This window comes from Lissotriton vulgaris, chromosome 3_1 (genome assembly GCF_964263255.1).
Source record: "Lissotriton vulgaris chromosome 3_1, aLisVul1.2, whole genome shotgun sequence".
Taxonomy (NCBI): Eukaryota; Metazoa; Chordata; class Amphibia; order Caudata; family Salamandridae; genus Lissotriton; species Lissotriton vulgaris.
This window is the reverse complement of record NC_141689.1, coordinates 698,596,293-698,612,689: the sequence shown is the minus strand read 5'-3', so window position 1 is coordinate 698,612,689 and position 16,397 is coordinate 698,596,293. Positions and strand designations below refer to the sequence as shown.

The following is a 16,397-nucleotide window of genomic DNA, read 5'->3' as shown; positions in this document are numbered from 1 at the left end:
GTCACTGCATGACTAATGGATGAATGCATGGAACAAACGATACGGATGCTGAAAGACGTCAACAGATACCATATTGTAGCAACAAGACATATGGAGTATTTTTATCATGAGTAGGGGCATGGGAATGAAGATCTTCCAGTGAGTTTCCTAATAATCTTGTAAATTTTAGTTCTTGGTGAGCATACACATACTAAAATGCTCAAGATGAAACAACCCTCAGAACACAAATGGAGTTAAAATCCCCAATGAACACAAGTGGATGAGAGACAACATCATTAGGTAGGGAAGGCAACAGAGCTTAATTCTAGTACTAGAAGAACTATGAGGAGCTCCATAAGACCAGTAGTGTTATCTGAAACAAGTAATATTCTCTAAGAAATAAGACTCAGGCTCCCATTCCTTAAAAGAAATATGCCTAATAAATATTACAAAAAAGACAAATGTCAGGCGCCAAAAAGTAGATTCTGAAACCCACATTCTCTGAAAGTTTCAAAAACGATGTGTTTCATATCACACAATTAGATAGTGATAGACAGCTGCAAAATATGCTGAAAGGTCTTCTGAGAGTTGGGCAATTGATTGATAGCCACCTAGGTGCTAAACAATAGATTAATCAGCAGTTTTCCATTTTTTCCCTCATACTGTTTGAGATTAGGGCCATTTATGTCAGATTAAAGAAAGTGGGTATGAGTCATAATTGACATACAATAGTAATGAGGGTATGCTGATCCAGTTATCATGTGACTCCCTATGTTGACATCTCTTGAATTCAGTGTCCACTTATTGAAAACATGAGACATTTGGTCCACACCACCTCTTTGTCTTCATAAAGAACCATCAAGAATAGATCCACCAACAAAGCTAATTTTTAAATACCTGGTGCAAAACTTGAGCATTAAGTCAGTCTTCAGTAAGTTGTGAATGATTATAAACTGGGCTTAAAAAGTGCAAGTTAATTAACAAACATAAATTGAGAAAATGTACAGCAAAATATTCCCGGATTGCATTAATGCATTAAGACAAAAAACACTTGGCAAAGTATGAAAATTGAATGTAAACACTGAGGGGATAATCCATTGAAACAGGTGTACCTTTGGAAGAACTAATGTAAGAAACCAAAGGTACCTATTTCCATAAAGGAAGAGAATGTTGATTAATATATGGTAAACATTAGGATACAGGAGATATCTTTTTGAAGATGACAAACTACATCAAGTATTCTAAAACGGGTTTGTAGCGTACTTGACAATTCTTCGTAACCTCTTTTAGTCATCTTTGACACCTGCTATTCTGAAATTGTGAAGACTTGACACAAAGCAGGACAAGGTGTACAGTGGGGAAAAATATCATTAATTACAATAGCATATTGAGAGTAACATGCATTGCTGGAAGTAAATCTGAATAATGTAACCCAGCCAGAAAGTGGTGGATACTTTTAACTTTACCTAAACAAGGTTGCACAAGTGTATTCATAAAGGGGGTCATTTAATAGATAGTAAAATGATTCTTCAAACCATATCAAAGCCTATCCTACAGGCTCTGGGGAGCTCTGGTGCTACACCTTTCACTGTTACGTGTAGTTGAAGACTGCTAAACAATATTGTGATCAAACTGATTACCAAGTAATGACTTGCTTTACCACCCTCTTAAATAAGGTCTCAAACCAAGCCTAACTGTCTCGGACCAACCCTAATTGATAAGATCATAACTTTGCAACAAATCAACACACACCATTACAAATGGCGTCCTTGTTAGAAGAGTTTGAACTACCCTCGAATGAACTCTGAAGCTGGATGGTGAAAGATTGGTTAGGTTGGAAAATGAGATATGCACAGATGCTGTTGGGACAAGTTCTACATGCCTTGAAAGAGTCCTTTTCATAAACGCAAAAAACGAGCTGTAACCAGTGTGAGAGAAGAAGGCATCATAGAAGCTATGAAATGCAAATGAAAGATAGAGCTGAGAAGTCATTTTTATGCATTGTATGCCAATGAGCTATGCCACAAAATTAAACTTTCTGATACACATCAACACACTCAAAAACTACTGATAGTATGAGAGGAAATTGTGCACAAGGGAGCACATTCAATTATCAAAACACATGACAAGTAAAGATCACTGAAATGCATACTCCAGTTTTTTGCTTAATGTGTGGTTAAATATAAAATTCTAATACTGTTAATTTTAAATTCAGTGGTCATTAGTTCCTCCCAACTCTTAAAATGCTATTTCCCTTTCCTCTAACCCATTATTTTTACATTGAATTGAAATACCACAGAGACACCTTTTCCTCTACATAAACACCTCCCTCTTGAAAATGTATAGAAACAATGCCAGGCAAGGTAAATTCGTTGCGCTCTGATACTGGCCAGAGACCAGCTAGTTTTGCCAGGTTTTTTTTGCTTCCCCAAATGATTGGCAAGTATTTTATTAGGTTTTTTTAAATAGCAATTTTTTGCAAGATGGCCACTGTGTATTCTTGAGGTAATATCAAAGTTACAATCATTTGGGAACAAATTATTCTTGGTATTAGGGTAAACACATTAACATCACATACAATGCAACAATCAATATATAAAAACACCCTTTGTGCTCATAATGTCACACTAAACAAACACATACAAGGACGATATACAGTGTAAACAGAAAGCAGTGGCAGAGTGATATGAATATAGTGAGATTTGTCCGTATGATAACAAGAACATAATGCAACAAATGCTTTATACAAAGCATTTTTTGTATTATGTTCTTGTAATAATACAGACAAATCTGGATAAATGCCATGTGTTGCATTATGTTCTTGTTATAATACAGACAAATCTTACTATTTTCTTATCCCTCTGCCACTGTTTTCTGTTTACACTGTATATGGTCCTTGTATGTGTTTGTTTAGTGTGACATTATGAGCACAAAGGGTGTTTTTATATATTGATTGTTGCATTGTATGTGATGTTAATGTGTTTACCTTAATACCAAAAAGAATTTTTTCTGCATAGAAGACATTTCTTTACTCATATCTTTTCTTTCCCTCTTTTTATTTAACTTTTGTTCAAATTGTTATGGTGTTGGAAGAGAATCGGTTCTCGAACCATTGTAGCTTTGATATTGTTTAATGCCCCAGGTTCTGGATAATGGGGCTGCCCCTGTTGGGTGTAACAGTGTATTCTTGTAAGGCGGCCATTTGGGAATGTTTTTTCTCTTTTCAAATGGCAGGACAACACTATAAGCATTGCCATTGCTTGTGACGCAATTCAACAAGCATTGGAAAAGCTAAAAGCATGAGAAGTGTAGGTGTCAAGTAGCAGTAACGGGCCATGTCCTCACCCGGGCGAGCAGAGACAGCGAAGGAGAGCAGAATAACCTGAGTGCAGACCAGCCTGAGCATGAGTGGAGAGGTTACCACAGGGGACACTCAAAGACCTATGTAATCTGCCTCAAAATCCCATATCTTTATGAGAACTTTTTCTGATTATTGGAACTCCCAAAATACATGTCGACAGCTGATGACTGAAGGGGGCTAACCATTGTATACATGTGTATGTTTGTTGTACTGTACTGGTAACACTAGGTCTATCAAATTCTACAGCTGTATGTAGGAAAGATCTAAAAACATGTGCATTAACAACTGTGGGAACTTCTAGAATATACAGAGGTGTACTTGTGCATTTTCACTACTGTAATGTGTCACATTAATACAAGCGGGTCGTCCCTGTATCTTAAGACTGAATAAGGAGTATAACACAAAGTTCTATTATTATTTTGGAGGTGACGTTCAGAATATCAAAGTGGCTTTGAGTAAATATTGTACAACAGTGCAAGAACGTGTTGATAACATGACACAAAAGTTAAAATTCATGCCACCCATGTTACATAACATGACCTTTAGGCACATGGCAAAAAACATTACATTTTATAAAAAGCAAGCCCCTTAAAACACTATCTCTGCATTAATTTGTTTGCATAAAATGTCGTCAAGGGATCAAAAACGCATGATTACTGAATATGCGGTGCGCGTATCTGAAGATACAGGCTTGTTTCTCGCTATTACACACTAAGCAAACTGTTGAAGCTTTACACTTTTGCCTAAATCCTGGCTCAAAGTTTCGAGGCCTCAGTATCCAAACGTGGCAAATGTTAATCCCCTAAGCCTATTATGCAAAAATTTACAACAGTAAACAAAATTAACTCATCGCCATTTCTTCAGTCCATTAGAGGCATTTTAAACTGTATCATTTAAGGGAAACTGTTTACTGGAAAGCATTACTTTGATTCTCAAATATAGTTTGAGAACTACGAACGGAAATTTAAATTATTAAAAAGTGTTACTTGGTCATCTTTGTGGAGTACATTTTCCTTTGAAATATATTAGTTACGTACAACACACAATGAACACGGAGGCCATGTTTCCCCAATCAAAACCGGTTGAAGGAGCATAAAATAAGACAATGAGCCTTCCAGCCCATGTCAGCATACACAACTGTAGCAAAAATGGAAGCACCCAATGTTGAGATAAAAAAAAATATAAAACACTGTACAAAATAAAAATGATCAGTATTGTCTAGTACGTTTAAAGGTTGTGTGTGACTTGAGCACTCAATTTTTGATTACCAGTAGATGTAAAAGCAGAAATTACCCAAGCACTGCTGGTACCTAAATGCTACAAAAGTTCGTTTTCTGATTTAAAAATCACAGTTTAATTGCAGCTGCACCTGCGAGCTTGTGTTACGTACAGTATCTATAGTTACAGTTACAGGTATTTGGCATGGCGTGTGTGTTAGAGCACACAATGATTGCACACGTTCAAGTTAGAAGACAAATAACTTACAGCACAACACACTTTAGTATTTCATGTCAGATTATGATTTGTACATGCTTCTAAAATACACTTTTGTATTAACATTTTTTACATTTCGAAAAACGGAATTGATCCTGGCAGTCACGATTACTCGACTTGAGGAAAAAAATAACACGCTTTACTGCATGTGTCATATATTTTGAAGTGCTTCCGGCCCAGCACAGAAAGTGAACTACCGATTACCTCTAATGTGCAAATATAATACGGGTGGTATATGCAAACAGAAAAGTTAATAAAACCAGTTAAAACGGCTTCTGTTTTTCGTAAAATCATTCCAGGATGGCACGTTTTCTCCTCACGCATAATCTTTTTAAACCGGAAAACGCAAGCGGGCAGTAAAATAGCTGCTGGGGAAGAAGTTTTGAGGGGGCATCCAGTGGATAGACAGGGCAGAGATCTACCAATGCAGCAAACAGTCACGTCTTCAGTTAATAACCCCAGCTTCTCTTGAATGAGCTTTCTCGAACACAATGATCCTCGAGTTTGGTTTCACTGAATTAAGAAACAGCCGCATTAAAAATAGACAGAATCCTGATAAATGTGTTTTACTGTTATGCTATACAATTATTTTTAAAGTTCTTTTTGGTAGGCACGTTTTTAAAAGGCTGGGAAATCGTATTGTTCACGCTGTGCTACAAGAAAAACCTAAGTGTGCACATGGAAATGTGAAATTGAAAATAATAATACATATTGTATTACTTATTCTGCCAAAAAAATACTGCCCCTCTTACTTAGATGTCCTAAGTTCCTAAGACAAAGGTGCACGAATTTATGGTAAATAATAAACTAACATAAAACTTGGTGGCCGATTTAACTTTTCATTACCTACAGTCTCACGTGTACTTGCTGATGACAATTTCCACCCTTCAAATTCACCTGGCACAGTCGTGTCCCTTTAAGGATGCAACTGACAGCACTTATCTCGACTGCTCAAGAACGCATTAGGAGTCCTTTTTGCATACACTGTCGCCAATGTGTCTGACAATGGTTATCGATTGTGTATACAAACGGATTAATTAATGTCCTCTTCTAAACAGTACTTTGTCATATAATTTGCAGAAACGTCACCGTGGGGTTAGCACCAAACCTCAGGAAGGTGTGCATTGCAAAATCAACTTCCTCCGACTTTTGGCTCGACTTTAATTCTGCATTCAACTTCAGAATTCAAAAATCTTCTTTATAATATGTACGTGGCATCACCTTGGATGCAGCGGTTAGTGCACACTGTTTCAGTCATGACCAATGGCTAGAAATTGGGTTGTTAAAGGTGGGCAACACTGACTTACACAGGCAGTCTCTACTTCTTGAGAACTGCCAGTGGACCTTGAATAGCTATTTTATGATTTTAATTGTATATGGAACATGAATAACAACCTTAAATGGGAAACACGTATCAATCAAGTAGATTGAATCAACAGCAAAAGTCCCAATTTCGAAGCCTTCCATTTGTTTCTCAAAGCTCCTTATTCTTGTGCACAAATTGATAACAACAATCTATTTATAAACTCCATCTGAGCATCATGAATGTGTAGAAGGGTTTAGAGAACATAGAGGGCGCAGAAAATGTTTTAGCTACGATGAAGGACTTTGAACTCAAACAACACGATTCTCAAATGCTATCCATGTATTACTGACCTAGTGCTCAGAAGTCACTTTTCTTCAACTCATACCTTGAGAATCTCATTTCAGTGGCACCCAATGTCGATTCACGTTATCCTTGAATGGTCATTGGGAGTTAAGCTAGTTAAAACATGCTGTCTCTCAAAAGCTGATGTCAATTTAGTTGCACCTCTTGTCTGTCAATGGAAAACCAAGTGCCGATGTCAATGCAAGTAAAAGTAAGCAAACTCAAATTCAAGATTTTGCTCGAGTACAGCACTTAATTTCTACATCCTTACGATGGTCACTGCAACAACCTTGTTCTTCTCATAATGTACATGTTCCGCACTACAGCTTTATCAAATGAAGGTACTTAATAAAAACATTTTCCTTTAAAGGCACATGTACGAGACCAGTTATTTCTTGAACTAGAAACTCATTGCAAAATAAACTGCAGAGGTTGCACCATGTTGCTAACCCACACTGCCCCAGTTTGAAGTCCAACAGTGATGTGCCAAAAAGGACTATTGGCATTGTACGTTCGTCGCTTTCGTGGAGGACTACAGCGCACAAGCAGGCTCTTGCAAATGTGCAGACCCAATCACGTTTGCTTGGGGCACAGGGTTTCCAAAAGAGGGTTATCAGGATTGCTGTGCTGAAAATAAAGTCCGTTAAAAATATCTATGGCTATGTCACTTTCTTCTTGATTGCTGTCAGCTCTTTCTGCATCTCGATGAACTTTGGGCGGTTTTCAGGCTTGTACTCCCAACACCTTTGCATTATTTTGAAAACCTCTTCTGGGCACTTCTGCGGAGCTGACATCCTATAACCTTCGGTGCAGAAGTTGAAGGAGATGCACAGATAATAGAGAAAAAAGCAAAACATGTCAATTAAAAAAAGAACCGTAAATGACTTGAAAATGAACTCTGTGATTGAGCCCCCCCCCCCAACAAAAGAAAAAGAACAAAAGAGAAACGTTTACATTCATTTAACAAACTGTATTCCGTGTCAAGAACTGTTCTGGAAGCTAATCGAAACAAAAATAAACATTGTCAGATCATTTTCATGTTCTATTTTCACGTATTAAACGTTTTCCAACAAACGTAATCTACATAAATATAAAATTCGATCAGGGAATATAATTCATAATTTTTCCTTTCGCATGTGGGAGATAGCCTAAGGCCCGATCACACATTTTTGCTCGTTACATTCCTGATGCACTCATTTTTTCCAAATATCAGATAAATACATAAAAACTTGCTCCTCTCATCCAGTTTAGGCGCATCCCTGCCCTTCCATTGCAGACTCACAGCAGCACCACCAGTCTTCGGTCCCTAAACCTGCCATTGGGCACCAATCAACATATGCATCCAGTTGGCTGTTACGGTCACTCAACCGACATGGCCACATTCTTTACAAACTCCTTCCGAAAATGGAGCACGTCTGGACCATGACCGGAGTGTATGATCCCAAACTCAACGTCTTTGTTAGACGGGAAACCTGAGGGTCAGCCGAGCAAGGGGGAGAGGCCTCCTGACGAGGGTCCTCTCCTCAGATCGTACGGACGAGCGACTACCCCCACCACAGATGGACACCACACAAAGATAGGTTCGTAACACTTTTATCGGTATTCTTAGGCAGGTTATCGTTACACTACAGAAGGAACAGGATACTGGGATCCCTTCAATTCTAGTCTCTGGGGGAAGGGGGTAGCGGGACAGTCTCAGTACCAGTCGGGTACAAGGATATCTGGTGCACAGCTCTCAATCCTCGAGCTGGTGGTTTCTTTGGTAGGGGTCGCGGCAGCGCCAGCAGGCCTTCAAGGATGGTTCATGAAGATGGGCCGCGGCAGCGCCAGCAGGCCTTCAAGGTTGGTTCACGAAGATGGGCCGCGGCAGCGCCAGCAGGCCTTCGAAGATGGTTCACGAAGATGAGCCGCGGCAGCGCCAGCAGGACTCCAAGGATGGTTCACGAAGATGAGCCGCGATAGCGCCAGCGGTACTCCAAGGATGGTTCACGAAGATGGGCCGTGGCAGCGCCAGCAGGCCTTCGGAGATGGTTCACGAAGATGAGCCGCGGCAGCGCCAGCAGGACTCCAAGGAAGGTTGCAAGAAGATGAGTTTGTCTCGGTGTTTCTCGACTCCAGGACACAACTGCCTTCCTGCTCTGGAGCTGCCCCAGGTATAGGTCTGGTGCCCTTTGATGTCCGGACCCTCGCACTTGGAGGTCGGGGGGTCCAGGATGAGTGAGTCCAGACACCCAGCAGGGGGGTGGAGCCAGCGCCCAGGGAGGCCGAGGGCGATCGAAACCAGGCGGATGGGGGCCATCGAAACTCCTTCTCCCATTGTCTCGCCAAGTGGTCCCTTTATCCCCTGGGTGGATGGTAGTGCCTCGATGTCGGGGCTTGGCTGGGCCTGAGGCTGAGGTCGACCCGAGGCCACGAGGCCTGGTCGTGGAGTGTCCAAGATGGCGGCTGGCCCGGAGACGGGGGTTTGGGAAAGGCCACGGGTCTGCAGAGAAGGGGGTGTCTCTGAGGTTGAGTTCTGTCGGGGAAGAGCCGGGGGCGGCCCGGAGGGGCGGAAGGTGCGGCTCTCGCTCGGGGAACAGGGGTAGCGGTAGTCCGGGACCCGCCATGCGGGAGGGGTCGGACCACGACACGAGGCCGGTTCCAACAGTCTTGGTGACAATGAAGACACTTACAGAAGCGTATAATAGTTGGAAAATAAAAACTCCGGATCTGGGATAAGCCGAAGCATGAAATGGGTTAATTTCAGAACATTTTGCCAGCCTGACAAACTTAAAACGATGGACTTATTGAACAAGTTACTTACCTTCGGTAACGATATATCTGTAAGAAACATTAGTTAGTGTTAGATTCCTTACCTTAGAATATCCCCAGGCGTCAGTCTGGATCCGGAAACTTTTGCGTAGCAGTACCCCTGCGCGTCGGTAGGCGTCGTCTGCAGGCGTCCCCTGCGGCTCCGCGTCCGTCGTCGGCGTCGTGCGCCGTGATGACGTCGCTGGAGTACATAGACGCCGCCTCCGCGCGCTGACGTCAGTTCTTTGCACACAGCATTTCCGCGCCAGGAGACGCAGAGCCATGAGAGAACCAACACTGGTGCCATGTAAAAACTAGGGCCCTGAAAGGGATGACCTTAACCCTAGGTATCAGTTCGCAGAACGGGGAGGATGGGTGGGTTCGGTAAGGAATCTAACACTAACTAATGTTTCTTACAGATATATCGTTACCGAAGGTAAGTAACTTGTTCATCTGAAAGAAACACGTTAGTGTTAGATTCCTTACCTTAGAATACATACCCCAGCAATACCAACCCCGGTGGTGGGTCTGCGAACCAATACAACTACACCAGAAAGTCCTGGAGGACAGAACGGCCAAAGAAGCCATCCCTCCGGACTTGACTGTCCAGGCAGTAGTGCCTCGCAAAGGTGTGCAGCGAGGCCCACGTAGCCGCTTGGCAAATGTCCTGCAAGGGGACTCCCCGGCCCAGGGCAGTGGTAGCCGCCGTGGCCCGAGTGGAATGGGCCCTCAGCCCAACAGGAGGCTCCTTCCGAGCCAAAGAGTAGCACGCTTTGATGCAGAGGACGACCCATCGAGAGATGGTTCGTTTACAGACCGCCCGTCCCTTCTTCGCACCCACGTAGCCAACAAACAGTTGGTCATCCACCCGGAACTGGCGTGTGCGATCCATGTAAAATGAAAGCGCACGTTTTGGGTCCAGACGATGGAGCCGCTCTTCATCCTTTGAAGGATGCGGAGGCGGAAAGAAGGAAGGGAGGGTGATGGACTGCCCGATGTGAAAGGCCGAAACAACCTTGGGCAGGAAAGAAGGTCTAGTCCTCAGAACCACCTTATCAGGATGAATGGACAGGAAAGGAGGCTGGACAGAAAGAGCCTGGAGCTCACTCACTCTCCTGGCAGAGGTGATGGCAACCAGGAAAGCCGTCTTTAAAGTCAGGAGACGGAGAGGACAAGAATGAAGGGGCTCAAAGGGAGCACACATTAGAAAGGTCAGAACCAGGTTCAAATCCCACTGAGGCATCACAAACGGAACAGGTGGAAACATGTGAGTGATGCCTTTCAAGAATCGAGTTACAATCGGGGATTTGAACAAAGAAGGCTGATCAGGAAGCCTTAAAAAGGCTGAAAGGGCAGAAAGGTAGCCCTTGATAGTGCCCAGAGCAGAGCCCTGCTGGGCAAGAGAAAGAAGAAACAGAAGAACCTCCGAAAGAGGGGCAGAAAGAGGATCCACAGCCTTTGCTGTGCACCATGCCACAAATCTGTTCCACCGACAGGCGTATACCGACTTAGTGGAGGGACGCCTGGCTGCCAGAATCACATCACAGACTTCAGGAGGCAAGTCAAATGGCCTCAACTGCCGCCGCTCAATCTCCAAGCATGGAGGTGGAGACTGGACAGGTTCGGGTGGAGGACCGTCCCCTGCTGCTGCGACAGAAGGTCCTCCTGAAGGGGCAGGCGGATCGGGGGACCGACTGACATGCTGAGTAGCTCGGGATACCAGTATCTTCGAGCCCAGTCCGGAGCCACAAGGATAACTTGGGCCCGGTCGCGCCTGATCTTCTTCAGCACTCTGGGCAGAAGTGGTATAGGCGGAAAGGCGTATAACAGACCGCAACTCCACTCGCGCCGAAAGGCGTCGCCGTGCGAGTGCCGTCTTGGAAACTTCAACGCGCAGAACTGATGACATTGCGCGTTCTCTTCGGTGGCGAATAGATCTAACCAAGGCTCTCCCAATTGCAGAAAGATGCCTTGCGCCACGTCCGAGTTCAGACGCCATTCGTGATCCATCGAGCACCGACGGCTGAGTTCGTCCGCCCTGGCGTTCAGAGAACCTGCCAGGTGTTGAACCGTCAGAGTCACGCCCTGACGTTCCAGCCATTGCCAGAGGCGCAGAGCCTCCTGGCAAAGGGTCCACGACCCCACACCGCCCTGTTTGTTGCAGTACCACATGGCGGTGGTGTTGTCGGTGAACACCTGCACTACACTCCCGTTGACAAAGGGGAGGAATGCCTTCAGTGCCAGACGAATCGCCCGCAGCTCCAACAGGTTGATATGGAGCCGGGACTCCGCCGGAGACCAGATGCCTCTGATCTCCGCCTCTCCCAAGTGGCCACCCCAGCCCTGGAGGGACGCGTCCGTCACGACCACGTGCTCCGGTTGGGGAAGGGAGAGGGACTTGCCCCTGACCCAATCGCGGTCCGTAAGCCACCACTGCAGTTGTCTCGCAGTGCCCTCCGAGATCAAGACGTGGTCGGACAAGTTGCCCTGATGCTGGGCCCACTGAAACTTCAGGTCCCACTGCAGAGCCCGCATCCGCCACCGAGCGTGATGCACCAGAAGGATGCAGGAAGCCATCAGTCCCAGCAGCCGCAGCGTCAACCTGACCGAAACCCGGGATAGCGGCTGAAAGATGGGAATCAAAGCCTGAATATCCCGAACCCGCCGTTCCGGAGGATAAACCCGAAACTGCGCCGAGTCCAGAACCGCTCCGATGAAAAGGAGCTTTTGAGAGGGACACAGGTGTGATTTCGGCACATTGATGGAGAACCCCAGGTCGTGCAAGAGGTCTGCCGTCATCTGAAGGTGGTGGACGACTGTCTGGGGCGAGCCCGCCTTCAACAACCAGTCGTCTAGGTAGGGGAAGACTGAAACCCCCAACCTGCGCAGATGGGCTGCGACCACCGCCATCACCTTTGTGAACACCCGTGGGGCGCTGGTAAGGCCGAAGGGAAGCACGATAAACTGAAAATGCTCCTGGCCTACCGTGAACCGCAGGTAACGCCGGTGGGCCGGCAGGACGGGGATGTGAAAATAAGCGTCCTGCAAGTCCAACGCTACCATCCAGTCTTGTGGGTCTAGAGCAGCCAAGACCTGAGCTAACGTCAACATCTTGAACTTCTCCTTCCGGAGGAAGCTGTTGACGTTCCTTAGATCCAAGATAGGACGTAGGCCCCCCTTGTCCTTCTTGGGCACCAGAAAGTAGTGGGAATAACAACCACGCCCTACTTCTGGCCCAGGAACGCGCTCGATGGCCCCCTTGGCCAAGAGGGCCGTAACTTCCTCCTGCAGAAGCGTCAAGTGGTCCCCCGACACACGGTGGTTCTGCGGTGGCATGGCTGGAGGAGAGGTCTCGAAGGGGAGGGAGTAGCCCCTTCGGACGATTTGCAGCACCCACCTGTCCGAAGTGATCGTGCGCCAGTGAGCGTGGTGATGGCGAACCCTGCCACCCACTGGCGTCACATGGGGCCGAAAGCACGGACTAGGAGGATTTTGGGGTAGATGCTGCGGGGGAAGGTGTGGTCTGACCCCGCCGTTGTCCCCGACCGCCACCACGGCGGTTTCCACGGCCGCCACCGCGTTGGAAGGATTGTTGCGGCGCGTGGCTGGCAGCACGTGTGGGGGCGCCCCTTCCTTGGCCACGAAAGGGACGAAACGAACCCGGTTGCTGACGCTGGGTCGAGAGACCCAAGGACTTGGCCGTGACCCTGGAGTCCTTGAAGCGTTCCAGCGCGTGGTCCGCTTTGTCACCGAACAGGTGACAGCCATCAAACGGCATGTCCATCAGGGTATTCTGGACATCAGCCGAAAAATTGGCGGATCTCAGCCAGGCGTGGCGACGAATCGCCACCGTCGTAGACATAGCTCTGCCCAGCGAGTCGGTTGTATCAAGACCACACCGAATTGAATATTTCGCTGCATCTCGGCCCTCAGCCACAGCCTGACCGAGCTTTGCCCGCACCTCCATGGGGCATTCTGGCAGCAGCTCCGCGACCGTATCCCACACAGAGTGGGTGTAGCGGCCCAAGAGGCAGGCGGTGTTGCAAGACCGCAGGCCCAAACTAATGGACGAGAAGACCTTTTTGCCAAACTGGTCATACCTCTTGGATTCCCGGTCGGGCGGGGCCGACGGGAATGCGGACTGGGAGGTTGAGGCCTGGATCACCAGACTCTCAGGAGTGGGGTGGGTAGACAGGTACTTGGGGTCGTCCGGACAAGGACGGTGGCGCCTGGCCACGTTCCGATCAACAGGCGCACCTGAAGCGGGCCTGGACCACGTGCCCAACAGAACGTCAGACAAGGCTTCATTAAACGGCAGCAGTGGCTCCAGTGGGCATGACTGCGGTTTGAAGACCTCGGTGAGGATGTTAGGCCTCACGGCCGCGACGGGGAGCTCAAGGTGTAAGGCCTTGGCAGCCCTCATCAGCACCACAGAATAGGCAGCTCCCTCCACCGATGCCACAGTTGGAGGAGAGATCAAACCAGGGTTAGGAGAGTCGTCCAAACCACTGGCATCCCCCAAGTCACCTGTCCAGTCCGGGTCATACTGGCACTCGCGAGCCAGAGGGTCCTCGGACCCCTCCCAACCTTCACCGTACTCCTCATCCTCTCCGTATTCGGAGTCAATGATGAAGACCGGCTCCTCGGGGTTCATGGGCCCCATCGGCGCCGGGACCGGCGTCGAGCGACGCCCGTCCGGCGCCGCGTCGGAGAAGGTAAGGGGACGGCGCCGCCCGGAGCCGGCGTCGGAACCCCACCGCCGGCCGGAACCGGCAGCGGAGAACCGGCGCCGCGCGGGGGCGGCGTCGGGGGTAACCCCGATGGCAACGGCGCCGGGGAGGCCGGAAGACCAGCCGGCGCCGATCCCGAAGGCCCCTGCGGCGCCGGGGTCGGAGCCGTCGGCGGCGCCGGGGCCGGAGCACCCGACGGCGCCGAGGCAGGGACACCCGAACCGCTAGGGCCCCCAGACGGAAGCACTGGGCCCGAAGGCGCCGTAGGCCCCGTCGGAGAAGCGAGCGCCCTCATGGCCATGAGGAACGCCTCGATCTCCTCAGGCGTCGCGCCATGCCCAGGGACCGGAGGGTATGAGGCAGGCCGCGCCGGCGACTCTCGCGGAGCCGCGGGGTTGGGGTCACCCGAGCCCCCGGCCGCATCGCGCGAGCGTCGGGGGGAGTCGGGGGTACGATGACGACGCCCCGACTTCTTGTGCTTCTTACCTGACGAGCCTGACGAGTGGTGACGACTTCCGGAGCGCCCGGCGCGGCTCCGCGACCGCTCCCTCGAACGCTCCCTCGACCTCCGGCCGGACCGGGACCGCTCCCGGTCCCGACGTGGGGCCGACACCCGGAGCTCCAGTAGCTTGCGGGACCGCTCCCGCCTAGCCTTGTTGGTAAGGGCCCGGCAGTCGACGCAGGAGTCCACGTCGTGGTCAGGGCCCAGACACCGGAGGCAGAGGCGGTGATGGTCTGTGACCGACATCGCGCGCTCACAGTCATCGCAATTCTTAAACCCAGGCATCCTATCAGGCACAGTAGAGGAAAAAACAATTGAAAAAACTTGGTCAAAGACCGGAGTACTGCTCTTCAGATCTGCGTCCACTGGCGCGGAAAAAAGAAGAACTGACGTCAGCGCGCGGAGGCGGCGTCTATGTACTCCAGCGACGTCATCACGGCGCACGACGCCGACGACGGACGCGGAGCCGCAGGGGACGCCTGCAGACGACGCCTACCGACGCGCAGGGGTACTGCTACGCAAAAGTTTCCGGATCCAGACTGACGCCTGGGGATATTCTAAGGTAAGGAATCTAACACTAACGTGTTTCTTTCAGATTTCCCAATACTACATTGAATGTAAACTACATTCACCTTCTCTTTTATTTCGAAACGTCTTCTATTTTTTTCTTTGTCAGTAAGGTGCTCCTCCCGAGCACACTGCTTCGTTCAATGTCTAATCGACTTGCATAACTCAAACTATTTAATTGTGACCTGAACCAGTGCAGTTTGCTGCAGATTCACACCAGACACATTCTGAATATTTAATTCTAGATGGAGTAGCAGGGTGAGTCTACACAAGTATATGCTGATGTATGCTTTCCTCGCAGGAGTCAGTGCCATAAATCCTGTGAGCCAGCTCAAGTAAGATATTATATAGGTGGGTCTTAAGATCATCTTCAAACTGATTTTGACACATTTGCCAACCCGAACTTTTAAATACTGTCACAGTAGTAACAACGGCTTTAACAAGGACACAGAACAACCAGGGGGGGGTGGAGGGGGGGGGGGGGGTGATTTAAGAGGGGTAGTTAAGCACTGCGACACAGTTTAGGAGAGTACCGGCAGAAGGGACATAGGGCTGGCCCATGATGAGGGGGGCTCCCGAGGAACGCAGGCGGGCACCCGGGAAGTAATACTAGGGGGACCCGGGAGGAGGTCTCTAGAGAGACATAGGTGGGACTGCATTGGAGCGGGTAAGGGCTGTTGACGTTGTCCCCATGGGAAGTCTGTCTCTGTTTGACGGTGCATGGAGCGTGGGATTTTAGGGGGGTAAAAGCAGATACTGAATGGTGAAGCTGACAAAACGCCCAGGAGAGGTGAACACTGTGGCATCTTCTTGAGAACGAAAGACTTGGCGCGCCGCCCAGCCTCCGGGATGTGGGCTAAATGGCTGTGTACGATATCTATGTCACTTCAATTTTTTGTGATGCCATAAGTGTACTGGTTGGCCTATTCTGAGGTCTTGTTTCTAATTCTGCAATAAAAATACAATAAAAAAAAAAAAAAAAAAAGAAGAACACAGAACACAGGACAACCACACACTATTTCCGGTGTGAGTGTACCTACATTAAAAAACACATTCTCTAATATCTTCCTGGATAATTTTGACCAAATCATCAAATCAGTCGCATAGAGTAACACAACACAAAACCTCCAATTTCTTAGCCTGATTTTTATGAACAGCTGCACCTTGTCTAGAGTGAAATGTATGCGGATGTAAGGAGAGAAATAGTTGCCCAATTCCCCTCCCAAAATCTCTGCCCCACACCATCAATCTTTTGAAGGAAGGAGGCACCATCCACATGAATCAACATCTAACTTCATCAGTACCTTTCCGTTAAAAGTATGGATG

At 47.9% G+C, this 16,397-nt stretch overlaps 1 protein-coding gene across 1 annotated transcript in view; it reads right to left on the bottom strand.

The window, feature by feature from the left end:
- Positions 1–3,031: 3,031 nt before the first annotated feature.
- Positions 3,032–16,397, bottom strand: part of FER (FER tyrosine kinase) — a 1,097,899-nt gene continuing 1,084,533 nt past the window's right edge. The window contains exon 19 of the mRNA XM_086961004.1: positions 3,032–7,284. Coding sequence (XP_086817130.1) covers positions 7,142–7,284 — 143 coding nt within the window. The 3' untranslated portion in view covers positions 3,032–7,141. The remainder of the gene's footprint in view (positions 7,285–16,397) is intronic.